This window comes from Odontomachus brunneus, unplaced genomic scaffold (assembly GCF_010583005.1).
Source record: "Odontomachus brunneus isolate Ranch 3 - 2012 unplaced genomic scaffold, Obru_v1 Obru_scaffold_169, whole genome shotgun sequence".
Taxonomy (NCBI): domain Eukaryota; kingdom Metazoa; phylum Arthropoda; class Insecta; order Hymenoptera; family Formicidae; genus Odontomachus; species Odontomachus brunneus.
In genome coordinates, this window is record NW_022639619.1 from 544,098 (window position 1) to 560,602 (window position 16,505).

The 16,505-nt window shown below is 42.6% G+C and overlaps 1 protein-coding gene across 9 annotated transcripts in view; it reads left to right on the top strand.

The window, feature by feature from the left end:
- The window catches only part of LOC116851239, a 42,909-nt gene extending 28,448 nt beyond the window's left edge, over positions 1-14,461 (top strand). For 4 of the 9 annotated variants that reach the window (XM_032830474.1, XM_032830475.1, XM_032830478.1 and 1 more), the window contains 8 exons: positions 109-611; positions 1,289-1,764; positions 1,962-2,041; positions 3,916-4,150; positions 8,678-8,795; positions 8,954-9,101; positions 9,190-9,349; positions 9,497-14,461. In XM_032830474.1, coding sequence (XP_032686365.1) covers positions 1,423-1,764; positions 1,962-2,041; positions 3,916-4,150; positions 8,678-8,795; positions 8,954-9,101; positions 9,190-9,349; positions 9,497-11,008 — 2,595 coding nt within the window. In that variant the 5' untranslated portion in view covers positions 109-611; positions 1,289-1,422 and the 3' untranslated portion in view covers positions 11,009-14,461. The other 5 variants (XM_032830473.1, XM_032830480.1, XM_032830479.1 and 2 more) reach the window with 4 other exon arrangements.
- Positions 14,462-16,505: the final 2,044 nt, after the last annotated feature.

The following is a 16,505-nucleotide window of genomic DNA, read 5'->3' on the forward strand; positions in this document are numbered from 1 at the left end:
GAGAGAGAGAGAGAGAGAGAGAGAGAGAGAGAGAGAGAGAGAGAGAGAGAGAGAGATTATTTCAATTGCTTACTCCAATTTATGCCAAGCTTACTCCATACATTGCAGACGAGCCTTTACGGAACGCACGTGCAAAACTTCAGTTCCCAGTAGCGATTCAATGCAACGTGTGCATGATATATGGTGAATCAACGGACGAGAAAGCCGCGGTTAGTCCTTTTCCAGACGACGCATCTCGTCTGTTCAAAGATGACGCGCGCGTGTAACAGCGACTTAAGGCGCGAAAATAGAGCCTGTGCAAGCGGTGTTGGTCGTTGTCGCCGTCGTCGTTTGACGGTGGCCCGCACGAACGCTACGCGGCTACGTGTTTAGTCTTTAACTGGAAGCATCCGCGCAAAGAGCGAGTCGCGGCGTGTCGGTACCGAGGAGTTCGGGAACGACGCGCGGGTCGCGCGAGCACGAGAGGAATTAATTTTGGGGAGAGCGAAAGGTCACGACAGAGCAGGAAACAACTCGCAGGAAACGTCGTCAACAGGAATCGAACTGACAACGACAGCAGTTGCCGGGAAACACGAGACGCGGATGAATCTGACGAACGGAACGATCGGATTGTAAGAGAAAGAAAGACGTCGATTTTATTAGAAAGAGAAAAAGAGAGAGAGAGAGCGTTATCATCTCATCAAAGTTTAGTGATCTGTCGAAGAATGCGAGGACTGTCGCGTTCCAATCTCGGAAGCTACGACGGGATGGGCAATATCGAGGATTTAATTGGATCTCCATAATAAGTTTCTTACGCAATCCCTTTAAACGAGGTCGCGCAGTGATTGAGGTCGTCGCAGGCATCGACGGATGACTGCACTTCAGTCAAAAGCCCTGCTCCGAAATCCCGAATTCGGTGATTATTCCGCAACGTCGTCGTTAAAAAACATTGAATCATTCACGAGCAGCTCAAAATACTTAAATAGTCAAAGATGCACTCAAGCATTGCACTCTCATGCAGTTTATATTTTGTTTGCACGTTCGAAATATACTTTAAATTGATGTACATATTAATTTTACCTCGCTAACGTATGTACTCTCATCAAAATAGAATCGTGTCGTCCTACATGTAACGGTCCCATTTGTCAGAGCCATTTAATGAATCCGATAATCGACTTCACTAAAGAAAGCACCCGTGCCGCCTTCGTCTAACTGACTCTTTCACCATTAGTTGTTAAGTCTTCTTACACTGTATGTCGTTTGCACGCATCAATGTTATTCCCCGGATAATTTCTATTTCCTGTTCTAGTGAGGTCTCGTCGGCCGTCGGTTCGACGATCGTTGAAGGAGCCAAGGGAGAACTCAACATTCCGTGATTAAAGAAGTTTTTTCAAGAGAAAGAAAGAGAGAGAGACAGAAAGAAAGAGATAAATTGCCGGTAGAATGGAACCGAAAAGAAATTGTCGATCGACGATAGACATGCTCGAGAAATCCACGACGGACAATCCACGATTGAGGGAATTGTCGGTCATGTCGATACAAAAGACGGGAACCTTCGAGATTTTGACGAGACAGACGATGGCTTGGTGTCGTTACTGGGTGCAAACGTTTTCCATTAGAATGACATTGAACAACATCGGCTTATTGACGGTGTTCCTCGCGATAGTGTTGCCGCGATCATTCATTTACAGGCTCGTATATCCGATTTTCAGATTGGTCTTCGGCACTCTGTATCCGGCGTACGCGTCTTACAAGGCGGTGCGCACGAAGAACGTCAAGGAATATGTAAGTGTAAACGATGAGTGGCAATAATAGCATCAAGTGGCTGCGCGACCTCACGTCGCAGAAATTTTCGACTCCTTTAAATTCCACGCGAATTCCACGAAAGCCGATCGAATGCCGTAAAAATAGCGAGTCAAGCGTACCCATCTTCTGCGCCGCTTTTGCAATAATCCATCGCTCTGGGATTTATTTGGTTTCAGGTCAAATGGATGATGTATTGGATCGTGTTCGCGCTGTTCACATGCGCGGAAACGTTCACCGACGTCTTCTTTAGTTTCTGGTGAGAGAGATACCTTACTTTGGATATTTATCTCGTAATTTGTGTAAATTGAGCGAGGTCTCGTGCGATTCATCCGAGTAGCGCGGGACATTAGGTAGGACTGTCATTGCACCCTCACGCATGTCCGCTCGTCAATCGAGGTGTCAGTCGGGAGAAAGATGACGTTTGATAAGAATACGAGATCCCGCGCGTCCACCGGAAAGTTCGGAAGTTTGCGAATCTTGTCGGGAAAATTTATTATCGCGATTAATACTCCAGTCACCGTTCATTAACCTTTGCACTCGAGCGTTCTCCGTGTAACGACCGGGCGAAAGGCCGATGTGTACGCGGCATAATGCACCGGATATTGAGATGAATCTTCGTAGTCGTGCGAGGGCAAACAAGGGGCCAATAAACCAGCTGCGAACCGCGCGGTCTGAAAGCCGCGTTCGCCGCGAGGAGGAATTCGGAAAGTCTAATTTCGGACGAGATAGATATTGGCTTACATGCACTTCTGAGGATTCTATCCGCACCGCTTCCCTGCCTTCCGTCCTCTCCTCTCTCGCGTTCTTCTCTCCGTCTCTTTCTCGCTCTCTTCTACCACATCGTGCCAGATCTCCCTTCATACTCGGATTACAACCAAGAAGGAAACGAGAGTCCCGCGTATTTCTGGCGTCGAATGCCCGATACCCTCACGGTGCTCGTGCTTTTCTCCACGAGCTCTCACTTTCACGCTCGTGGCCGCGTCGCGAAATATATCACAGCGCTTCGACTTTTTCACCAGTTCTACCTAGCGCCTCTCGTGCGACTGTTCGCGACCGAGAATCGAGCGTAGACGGAAAAGAAAATTCAATTCGGGTAACTAAACGAGACGCACCAAATCTAACTGATGAGAAATAATATTTCTGTCACTCTATGACTTAAAACCTTCGTCTGGATATTCAGTTGCATTAAAACTCGCTTGAGATAATTAAGAGCATTTGGATGAGCAGAAATTCGCTATAGATATCTTTCTGTTCCTACGACCGAGTTTTTGTCTGATCTCTAGGTAACAGAAAGTTCAGTTACACTAATAGAGTTGTTTTTTCCGTGTACAAATTGTATCCACAATTTTATTATCCTGATCCTCTCGCAGAATTCACACTTAGTTGTCTCTTATAGTCATAATTGTTAGAAGAAGAGAACACTTCGCGATTAGACCCAATGACTTAACAAAGAGTATGGCCAACTATGTCTACAAACTACTAGCCCCGATTCGTAGTCAAAAAGTTTTGATACCATTTTGGGTTTAAAATAAAGTTTATGGTGCGAGAATTCTACTCCCATGAGATGTGTTAATCTCGAGGCGCACATTTGTGCAAAAATTATCTCAGACTTGAGGTTTAAAATCTGAGGTCTCAATACTATGAAAAAATCTATAACCATGTATTGATTAACTATACTGTCACAAGTGACAAGATGTGATTGTCGCTTAGTAAGCACAATTCAGTACGGCGAGCACTAACGCCATCTCGTGCAATTTTTAATAGGTCATATCTTTGAAGTTCAATTTTTAATAGGTCATATCTTTGAAGTTCTGAAGTCTGATACTTGCACTTTGATATTTGCATATATATTTGTAATCTACGCACCATAAACTTCAAGTCCAAAATGGTTTCAAAATTTTTTGGCCATAAATCTGAGCCAATCTTGGTCACACTCTTTAACATAAATTGAATATCTTCATAATTGCGCCTTGTAAGATTTTCGTGCACGAATATCACTTGTCGTAAGATTAAGATTTTCATAGCACAATATGTAAAGGGATTACAAAGTAGCCTCTCCCTCGAGGTAGAAACAGCGAATAGCAACGTTGTTGCGTATGACATTTACACGCCGCGACGTTTGTTACGTAGGTTTCCGTTTTACTATGAGATTAAGATCATCTTGGTACTCTGGCTGCTAAGTCCGGCCACTAAGGGCTCCAGTATCCTTTACCGACGCTTCGTGCATCCGGCGTTAATCCGCCGCGAGGCTGAGATCGACGAGGCCCTCGCACGCGCGACAGAACAGGGCTACACGGCGGTTTTACATCTCGGTACTAAGGGCGTAAATTATGCCACTACGGTCCTCATGCAGACCGCAATCAAGGTAAGGCCCCGCGTGAACCGAACTTCGAAGGAAACGTGTTGTTGTTAAACGCAGTGTCTCGAAGCTATCGTCGCCCGTCTTCCCTGGGGATTTCTTCTCCAAATGCAAGAGCGCATTTGGAACTGATCTCGAAGGACTCACAGGACGATGACTGGGACGATAGTTGGGGACACCACGTGTGTAAATGTAAAAGGAGCCGGCAGTTTTTGAGGAAGTTTTCCGTTCTGGGGAAGTCTTAAAGATTTATTTTTCAATGAGTTATCAGTTAGTAGATGCGTTCTCTATAGAGTTTGCTGTATAATAGATTACAAGTCGAACGTAATAACTGTTGCGATGGTTATTAGTGATTTTTCACGCGTGGGATCTTGTCCTCGGTAAAAGCTCGCCGGTATCTGGGAATGCTTAATTTTTTTTTCGTTTGACGTCGAACTTTAACCAGCCTGAGCTCCTGCTTCTTCATTGTGAACCACGCGCATAAGACTTCTATTTACCCACGATCTCTCGATTACCGCCCACTAATGATTTTACGTGTTCTTAATTTTTTCTGTTTTCGTTCTGTCCCTACGCGCTCCTGCACGCCATCGTCCTATCACTACCGCCGCATCGCCGTCACCGCATCTGCCTAATCCAAAATCGAAAAAAAAACAAACGAAAAAAACATGAACAACAACGGTCATCGCCATCCGCAAATCCGCGCACGGCAAACGCCGGGCCTCTAACCGTCACCCGCCTTAACTGTCGTTGCTTAAGAATTCTGTCTACACCGAAACGTCGTCAACCGCACAACAACATTCTGCCATTGACCCGTAATAACCACCACCACCACCACTACTACTACCACTACGACCACACCGAATTGCTGACCGATCCGAAATGAAATTAAAAAAAATATATATATGTGAAACAAAACGCAAAATTGGCGTCGTGACAGTACTTCTCGACCATGACCCCGATCACGACAAATATACTCCTCGATCGCCAATCAGACCTGGCGATTTCTAGCTTAGCCAGCCCCAGTATGGCGACGAGATTAACGGACACAGACAACCCGGATCATTCGAGCAACAACGACAGGGAGACCGACATCTGGCCTATTGAGCCTAAGGTGGAAACCTTGATAGTACTGACGGATCACGAGTTGTCAATGGACGAGTACATGTTAGAGGAGTACAGCACGGACACCGATTTGGATGAGGAGGTACCGGACGAGCAGCAGCAGGTGCCAGGCGAGCAGCAACAGCAGGAGCAGCAGCAGCAACTGCCGCAAATGCAGCAACTGCCGCAACAGCAACAAGAAGAACAATCAGACTTTAAAATGCCCGAGGAATCACCACCGAAGGCCAATAAGAAGGTGCCTCTTAGGCGACAGAAAAGTCGAGCCTGCAAGTCGACCTCAAGGAAATACATCGACGATTTCAGTGACGATGCCGAATTTTAATAGAAGTACTTCTGCATAGATGTGCGGAACGTTATAATGAGGGGTTAAACCTCGATGGAAGCTGCGGATCGGCCGGTCTTCGAAATGACAGTCGGCGATTTCGTCGAAGACAAGAGAGACAAGAGAGAAAGAAAGCCAGAGAGAAAGACTCGCGGAAAGTTCACGTCTACATAATTGTGAATGATGAGCGAGAGAGACCTTCGATCGCGAGATCTTTTAAAGATCGATGACAGAAATCTGAGCACATCGTGTGCGCTCACTTTAATATGTATCTCTTTTTCTTTTATTTTTTTTTCTATATGATCCACTATGGGTTTGCCTTTGTTCGTCTTTTTTATATATATTCGAGATAAAATCTTCGATTCATGGTTTCGCAATATGAATTGTGATTAAATTAGCCTGTCTTTCATAAATATCTTACTCTTGTATTTTACTTTGTATATTGAATTGATGTGAGTATCGAAATTATATATCATGTACGATTGTTTAATCGCAAACGACAATCAGTTTACTTAAAAAGGACAAGTTTTGCTTGTTAAAAAAGCCGAGAATGATAGAATTTGTATTACTATTTTTTTCTTTTCTTTTTTTTTAACGAAATATACGAAAGTTTCAAGACTTTGAGATTGAGCAATGAGAACAGCGGACAACTCTTTCAATTATACTTTCGATACCAGAGAAGATATATGGTTAACCTATTTCTACTTACTCGAGTGCCTTACTGCGATTTGTACTTTTTCACGTAAACGTTGATTCTAGAATCTTTGTAAAAATCACGATCATTTTGATCAGTGCATAAGGTAGCTTTAGGTATGATTTATCATATAGACTCGACCTCAGTATTTTTACGTGTATCATATTGTCGTTGATAACATCAATCACTGTAAAAGCGCGCGACGACGTATAATGCTAGTCGAATGATGACAGTCAAGAGAAATCACCAAAGTATCCGAGAATATCTGAGAAGAAAATTCAATCGTATCGATCGAACATTTTATGTAATAAATACATTGTGAGAATCAATTATACATATCTCTTTTCGTAACGTGATGTTTTTGTGTCTCGCGATATTCTTCCGGTAAATAACGAGTGAGCATAGTGCAATCGGGACAATCAGCTATCGCTTGTTGATTACACAACGTTACCTTTTAACGTAATTCAGCTTTAACCGCGCAAGTATATCTTTCTCCGATGTTTTATCGTGACCGGTGCTATTAGATGCGAATTATATACGAGTGAACAATGAATCCCTGATCTGGAGTGTGATTCGCGCGACTCTAGTTGACGCAATTGTATCGAAAGCGCTCGAGCGTGCGCTGATACGTTTGATAAATTAGGCGTTTTGGGAGGCGTGTCTCACAGGCCTGTATTAATAGTCGTCGCGCTTAAAGTTTGTCTTACGTGAGATACTCGGATATTTATTCAGAATTGGATCCAAGTTCTCCAGTTGAATCATATGACTTATGTGTTATACCTGTAATCGCGATTCAACTAACAGGCTCTCATCTAACTCTGAACTCTGAGTATTTCTCCCATTTGAAGTTTCAAGTGACGACTATTAATGCAGATCTCAGACTCTGAAGAAGTAGCAGGTCCTCATAATACGACGCGATATCGTCGTCGTCATCGTCGTCGTCATCAGTTACGTTTCGCTAGACGCTCGCATCGATCGCGGCGTTATTCTATCCTTGTTTCTCATTGGAATGTTAAACAAGGATAGAATGACGCTGCGGTCGACGCAAGCGTCTAGCGGAACGCAACCATCATAGTATTAATCCGCGTGTTTTTTTTGTGTACTCATAAAATCGTTTGCATTTTCATCCGTGGAGAGTTATCGATAAACATGCATTTGCTTTAGGTTACGCGCAATTGGAAAAGCACGGCAATAAAACTTATCCCCTCGACGAACGTGCGACGGAGATGCAGGGTCTGCGTCAGGCTGACAGATGACAAAAATGTCCAATACGTAAAGACACGACAATAATGAAGGAGAACGAGTGTGTCACCGCGCATTGCACCGCGCGACGTTTGAGTCGCTCTTATGTGTTATGTTACGATTGAAGTATATATAATCGCTTCGTTCCAGGGTAACTGCGTATTATTCTAGGATAACTACGTATTATTCCAGGATAACTACGTGTTATAGCCGTTATACAACGTAACGGTCACTTCGACTGTAACACACACATAAAAGTACACACCCCCGCACGGACACAACACATGATAGCGTACGCGATGTACTTCTCGATTCTCTACGAAGAACCGACCGAAGAAGAATGTGCAGATGAATCTTTATCTTTCGTGCGACAAGAACGCTGCTGTATTGTGCCCGTGCCGTACCAGGTACCTACCCCTGCGGTTTATCGCCGTGATTTTTCCTCGAGCGATCTTAGCGAGTAAGATTTTTGTATTCTAAAGTTTCTAAATCATTATGAGTTGATTTCTTTTCTCAAATAAAAGCGTACTTGGACGAGATCCCGATCCTCTGTTTTGTCTTTATCCCGTTGCGATAACCGCGCTTCCTCTTGCGTTTTGCAAATTTAATTTTATCCTGAGTAGAAATTTAATCGCAAGCATTAATTCTTTCTTTCTCTCTCTCTCTCTCTCTTGCTCGCTCGCTCTGTCTCTTTCAGCAACGCACCCTTTTTAAAATTACAAGCTCACATTGATAGAACTAATTGCTTTGAGACGCGCTACATAGATGCGACACTACTCACGCACTACACTCACTTGTCATACCGAGTCGAGGCCGCGTGTTTCCTTGGACAGAGCATGTTTAACAGAAAAATAAAAAAAAAACACACACACGCGCGAACAAGCAAGCGGAAAAAAGCAAGAGATCGCCTGTGGATTGTCGAAAATCCGCCGCTCGTACAGGGCGTAAGGGGAAACTGGTCTCCGTGCCGGTGACGGCAGATAACACATTAACACCCCTTTGGTTGGTAAGAATTTTATTTTTTGTTTCTTTCACTTAATTTCTCTTAATTTGGATCACTTAATTCTCTTTCTCTTGTAAGTAAGTGAGTAATGTGTGTCGACCGCGCACGGTTCACGGAACGGATGACTTCACGAGCAACTTCCCTTTTCAGGGCGGCGGCGGGCTGGTGCAACAATTGAGGAAAAGTTACAGCCTCAGCGACCTGACCGGCGAGAAGGAGGACGAAAATAGAAACACACCCGACACGCACGACGAGACGGACATGCAAGGTACGGCTGATTCCGCAGCATCGTTCTAATTAAGTGGGAATTTGTCGGCGAAGATAAACGAGATAAGACAAGAGTGTGCGGTCTTCTTTTTATCCGCGACGAGTTGCGACCTTGGACAAGTAAATTTCCGCAAGTAAAAATAAAAATCACACTTGCAGCGGAACCTCGTCGAAGAGAACACGTCGGCAGGAGGGGCTACAGCCCGCGCAGGACCCAGTCCAGCAGCAATCGTGTAGAGATGTATTTTTCCGAAGTGGATGTCGACGTTCGACAGCCAAGGCCTAGAGAACCCATAGCTAGTTTAACGTACGTGACGCACCGACGAGCCGAGTTGTCGGTTTTCTCCCGAGTGGCCGAAATAGCCGCGAGTAGTGATGATGATTCCTCTTTACAGAAATATAAGGTCTTCGGACGACATATCTAGTGGATACAGCAGCGGCGAGGCGCTACAGTCTCATCGCGCGACCTCTCAGGGTGATTCGTTAGTGAGAACGTCGAGCGTGGGTGCGAGAACGCGTGTGAAGCCTCGTTCCACCACGAAGAAGACGCCAGAAGTAAGCCAACATAGTAGCCTGATACAGACTGATACGCGTACACCGGTCATTGCGAAAGAAAGAAAGATACATGATATCACACATCGCTCTCCGATCATCTGTCAGCTCGGTTAATGATATGTACTTCTTTTTGTGGTCTCTTTGAAGGACAGGGACGAGGATTTCGACCGCATCGATCGTTCACCTCCCGAAAACACGTCCCTCCCGTCGTCCCTGAATGTCCTCACTCCCGAACAAGCCGTCGAGCTTTTGCTGTTGCTTTCTCAGAATCAATCGAAAGATCGTCAGACTCCCGAGTGCATCGTGACGCGCGTTGATAAGTCCGAGAAAACCGCGAGCGCAAATCGATCCGCGGTGAAAATAGACGAGAGCGAGCCGCCGCCGTCGTCGTCATCGTCGTCATCGTCGTCGTTGTCGACGATGGAATTGAGCGGCGAATTCGTCGACGCGGACTCGCCTCGAGTGAACGTGCAAACGGTGCAGACTATAGAGATCGAGAATATCTCGACGGAAAATTTATCGATAGGCACGCTGACGAAGAACAGCTCGCCGGATCAAGTGGATCCGGATACTTTCGTGAGAGAAACTGATCTGCGACAGAATGAACCGCCAATTGAATATACCGACGACGACAAGGTGAAGGGCGATAGAGCGGTCTCTTCTTCATCCCCGACGAAGCCCGACGTAGGTGTCGATCTCATGACTGACGAGATCTGCCAGCAAAGATTCGACGAGCTCAAGCAGCTGTTGGACGATGCGCACAAAGCGGTGACTGGCATTGTGTCTTCACGAGAAAGCCTGAATGCGATTGAGCAAGGTAAGGAAGACGACGCGAGCGTGCCGGGAACGCGAGCTGACGATTCGTCGTCGAGCACTCGCGCTCACGATGTCGCTACACCTCAGCGTTCCGTCACACCGAGCTCTTTGAGTTGCAATCTCGACGATGATAACCGCGCCGGAAAGTATCATAAGAAACCCGCGCCGAGAGCGCCACTGGCAAGCCAGGAAGACGGCGTTAACGAGACCGAGTCTGAGAACGCTCTGAAGGCTACCTTGGTTATTAAAACCGGAACGTTGAGAACGTTTTCTAACGCGGACGTCACGAAGGATGTTTTTCTGACACACACGCCGGACACCTCGACGAAGAGGAAGAAGAAGTCCGGCAGGCTGCGCGCTAAGGAGAGCTTCTCTAAGTTATTAACGATCCCGAAGAATATCTTTCATAGCGCCTTCCACAAGGAGCAGAACGAGTCTTCCTCCAAAGAGGAGGATTCCAGCTCCACGCAGACCAGCCGCTCGGCGTCGCGGTCGAATAGCGTCGGATCTCAAGTGTTCGTGGACGCATCTACAAAATGGTCAAGCTCCTCGAAGCAGGAAGTCGATGTGGAAGAAATCCCGCTGAGACCGGAGCGCGATGGCGATGCCGAGGGCCCCGATAAGAATATTGATTCTGAAAGAGCTGATCCTCGGATTGCAAGTTCGAATAAAGTCGGGACAGATCCTAACAAAATTGGAAACGACAAGGTGGATGAAGGCGCGGCGAAAAATACAGAGAAGTTCGAGGAGATAAGCGTCAGAAATAAATCCAATTTGGAGATTCATGAGATGTCGCGATCGGCCCGCGATGGCAGAAAAGAGATAATCACCGACATTATTTAAGAGCGCTTCGCTACAGATTCATATTTGGACGCGTAAAATAATTAATGGCGTGTACCCGTTTTGTCTGATGTATACTTCGAAATACGAGAAGAGCTTGTTCCTCCTCTCCCACCTCATTTCCCGTACCTCACTTTGTCTTAATTGGAAATCCAGGCAGAAGAGATGGACTGATCCGTCTAAGATCGTATGAACTAGTTTCTGAGTGTCTTGATAATCCACGGATTAACTCCGGCTCCCTTAATTGTAACACGTAATCTGCCCCCCGCATGATTGTTAATTTCTGACATGGCGTATTATATAACACGACTAATCTCTATTTCTGAAACTTCAACGAACGGATATTCGCTTGTTCGAGATAGAAAAGCTGTGCTCTGATGCTTGAAGTACTCTACTACGGACTTTTCTGTACGGACCAGATGCGCCTGTCGCGAATCAATTCTTAACTCTTCGATTTCCGGAATGCTAAGTGCGCTTGTCTCCCTCCCCCTTTATATTTCGCGCGGTCTACTAATCAGTTTCTGACTGAAACGCGACTGAAATGACAAGAGACACGGGCTGATTACGTCGCCTGAGTTTCACGCCAGACGCGACAGAATTGACAATAATATTGTGTTTTCGTGTATTTCAGATAACGAGCTTCGCTACCTTGCCTCGTAGTAAGAAGACTAGTAAGAAGAAAGTGGCATGAAACCTGTCTGCTGCTGACCACATCAAGGAATAAGACCAACTTCTCTTCCTCGAGGAAGTAAGAAAATCTTCGGTGTGCGAATCTAATTTTGCACGAGCGGATTCACACGGGCACACACGGGTCAGCAGCGATTCATCGATTAGGCGAAACGCGCGATGTGTATACCACTAAATGTCTCGAGCACTAGTATTTCTCCTGACTCAGCCTCTACGACTGCATCAATTTAATTTTTGGATCGTTAATCTTTCATTGTAAGAAGGAAAATTCAGTCTCTCTCTTTCTCTCTCTCTCTCTCTCCTCTCGCCTTGATTTATTCTCGAGCTTAGCGAATGCGCACGAGACATTGCGATAGCCTCTCATCATTTTCCCGGAGGAGAGAGAGTATAAATATATTTTTAATCGGGAGCTCCGATGGCCGGGTCGCGATAACACCGTTGCTCACAGTCATCCTAAAATATTATTACGTTCGATAATTTCCCCATATATATCTATCCTATAAACCATGTGAGTGAGTTCTAGCTTTTATATGGTAACGTTTCGATAGTGCTGGTAGGGAGAACTTGATACATATTGCACGCAGTATATCTGCTTACGGATAGGCTTTGATTATAACGTAATGAAACTTGCCATACTTGCGGTGTAGTCACGAACGACGTAGAAAATAACGACTCGTTCCTGCGAACGAAATCAACGCGACGACGGCGACGATGACGACGATGAGAGGACGTGAGATGTGATCGTCGCGGAAACGATCGAGGAGTCTTGCGACTGTAAAATCACGTAGAACAACTTTGATAATATTCTAATCGAACAAATTAAGTCTAGTCAACGGAGAAAATGAATAGAAACTCAGGCCGTACTGAAATAGTGCCACGCGATTGCCCGCAATTCCCCTTTGTTACCGAATAGTAATCGCTCGACGGACTGTGTTTAATAACTACAATTGTGCGGTGTGCGTCCCGAAAGATTGTGCGAATTGTATTAACTTCAATTGTATTTCGCGGAAGTTCGAAAGCTCGAAGAGCGGCGTATCGAGAAGCGTAGGGAAGTAATGTGATCCAGCGCGTAAGGACCAACGATTCGTCGAAAGTTAATTTGTGAAGAAATACTAGAAATATCGTTAATGTTTTGTGAAAAGATTACTATGTTTTTCGTGCACTTGCAACCTCCGAAAACGAAGCTTAATTAAACACTTTGATAGTGAGTATCTTACGACACTGGCTGTACTTCTAACTTCTCTTCGTATCGGTTTTGTCGCGTTCGTAATTTAGAATTTATCTTGCTTGACTCGTAACGCACGAAGTAAACGTTCACCTCGACTAATTTTCACGATTATATTCATCTCGTATATCAGGCGTTATATATTCTTTGACACGAATTTTCTAGAGTTTCCGAGTTTCAACTTTATGCTTATGAATCTCCTAGAGGCCAATTAACTCTACTTTTTGTAGATTCCTCAATTTTGTAAACTTAATTGATCACATATATCCTCTGATGCTAAAATTAAGAAATTACAAAAAAAAGTGGAATAGTTTGGCTTCTAAGAGATTCATATATACTTAAAGTTGAAAATCATGCGAACAATCTTGTGATGGTAGGCATATATGACACCTGGTGTACGATATATTGTTTCATTACAGCGAGCGATTTCATCGTACGCCGTAGAAGACTTACGCACAAGAGCTATGATTGCTTCGAATTTAGTTAGTACTCGGATAGTAGAAATCCCTAAAAGTCGTTTTAAAAACACTTAAAAAACGCCTAAAGAAATAGTACATTTTTTAGACGTCTTAACGTCTTTTAGAAGTTTCCGTTACCTGAGTATGCGTTTACGGATTCGTACATATAGTTTATCGTGCCGTACTGTAAATGTTCATTGTGTAGTTTAGACAAAATTAACAATAATGTGAATATAAAAAGGAAAAAAAAAGGAGAAAGAATAAGTAACGACGCGGGACGTGGCGTTAATTTATATTAGTTGAACACTCGACGAGCGAGATACTCGATTTGTTACTTGACTAACGATTGTTAATTTTACGTGTATATGTTCTAAGCGAAGTTCACGATGTATAATCGATAAAGTAAAATGTAGCAAATACTCCGATTCACACCGCAATGTAAAAATCATGTAAATGCGATCGATACGAAGGAATAATTGTATCGTTATTGATGCGGGATAGATATTTTTATCGAAAGCAATTATAACGAATATTCGAAACTAAGATCTCACATTTGCTGCATTTTACTTGCATCTTCTAACGCGACTCGTTAAAAAACGTTAATTCGTACTCGTCCCAAACTTTATATGTGTGAGAGTATGTGATAAAAGAGAAAGAGTGTATATGGTGTGTGTGTGTGTGTGTGTGTGTGTGTGTGTGTGTGTGTGTGTGTGTGTGTGCTCGCGCGGTGGTTGTGTATATGTGAATGAGAAAAAACAAGCTCAACTACAAATCTCTACCGCTATTAAATACGGTCAGTTTCCTAGATCTTATATATCACTTGTTCTTTGTAAGTATTACGCCTCTGGAGCATAAATTGTGTGTCCCGAGCTATTATGGTGCTGCAAACTTTATAATTTGTTTCATCAATTACGTACCTCCTCAGCGAAAAAAATGAGAAAAAACAAAACCGAGAATACTTTTAATGTAAAGTTACTCTGCTTCTGGCGTTCTCGAAAAATGGCCGAAAATACAAAATGAGGTCTGTTTAGCAGTAATTCAGTTCAGATATAGTGTAGTGAATAAATGATATTGAAGTGCGATATACATGATGATTGTCCGTACTTTATTTGTTCTAATGTCAACCTTTGTCTTGCCAAGATTTTCTTTTTTATACTATAATTCATCATTAAGTGTAAGAAGAATCATTTTTTTAGTGTAATTCATCATTAAGTAAAAAAAGAATCATTTTTTTTTCTACGCTTATTACATTTTCTACTCTCTTGTTAGCATATAGAGGAAAAAGTTTATCGGAATATTCTACTAAAAAATAAAAGTTCTTCCTGAATTGACGCGAGATAGATATTTTTATCGAAAGCAATTATAACGAATATTCACTCGAAACTAAGATTTTACTAATTTGCTGCATCTTTTACTTGCATCTTCTGACGCGACTCGAGTACTGTACTAGAAAATAAGAAATCTTGATCTATCGTTTAGTTATATCACTAGAAAATATATACTATGTATGAAAGTTAAAAGATATACTATGTATGAAAGTTAAAAGATCAATGCTTTGATATAAATTATTGCATTCACCGATATTCATGTAATTATAATGCTTGCAAGCTAAAGATTCAGGATCAGCGACTTTTTCCATTTTACCATAAATAGATTTAGTTATAAAAGCTCTTGTGGTTAGTTATAATCATTCATCAAATTATTCAAAAATACAAGCTGCTTGAATTCATGATTGTCTTTCCTCACGTCTTTGACAATAAACTAGCGTCTTTTTTCCCTTTGTACAAAGTAGTTTGAACTTCAATTAAAATGTCAAACCCTTGATTTTAAACATACTTTAAAAATATTTCATAATTCTGGATATTCATCTGGATATTCACCTAAATCTAAAAAAAAAAATTAACAGTACGTAATAATTTCAATAGTCTTAAAATTCTTAATAATATCAGAACAAATTTTATCCCTGGTAAAAAAAGTTTATAGAGAACGATAAAGTAAAATAATCATTTTCTATTGTTTTGAATATGAATTTTGGTTCGTAAATTTACAAAATGTGAATAGTATTCTATCGTATACAATAGAATACAATAGATAATGATAGAATTTCTACCGTTAGTTTCCTATAGAATACAAAATCGTGTAAAATCAGATAAAATACAATAAAATACGATAGGATTCATATCTGAACTTGCGTGCGAGAACGATACAGCTTAAAGAAAACGATTCAAATTGATAGCGCTATCAAGCTTCGCTTCGAACGTGCATCGCATAAGGTTTCCGGCGCATGCGGTTGCATGCGAGAAAATGGCGGCGGTCTTGTGCGTGTGACGTCTTTGTGTGAGTACTTACAATGTACAATGTGAGTCAGCGTGGCCATTAAATTACTGTTGTAAAACCAAAAATGCCAGCATCTTATTGCATAAAAATCCTATCAGTGTGCAAAAAGTGCATGTTAACTAAATCTCGAACATATCGAAGTGGGTGAAGCCTCTTTTCCGCGACGCTAATTGGCCATCTCGACCGTCTCGATTGTCTCGATCTCGTCGCAGTTGAATTCGTGCCGCTTACAGCTGTCAGCCGCGGTGACAGATCACGTTGTGTTGTCCGCGTCATATAAATTTGATATTTATTGTAATCCCAACAAACACAATATTACATGTAACATACATGTTAGTTGTAATTTCTTACTCAACAAACAATATAACTGTTATATAATATACATGTTATATAACAGTTACATTGTTGAATAGGAAATTACAGCCTGTATGAAGTTAGCCCCCCACTTTTCGAATTTATTAATTTTGACAGTTGTGCTGATTTGTGCTAGGTTTGTGCTACATTGTGCTCGAATTATAAATTTTTAATACGAAAAATGAGCGAGAAAAATGGAAAAAACCGTTTTTTTTGGTAGCCCCCCACTTTTTGATTTTCCAAATTTTTTTTATTGTGCTAGGTTGTGCTAAGTTGTGCTAACATTGTGCTAAAGTATTATCTTCGAAAAATAATCATGAAAGGAATAAAACGAAAAAAACGATTTTAGGCAGAAAAGAAGAAAAGTAAGATTTATATTCGTATAAGTCAACCAAACAATATATAATTATATATCTGAGTTGCTCTAGGCTAGCACAAG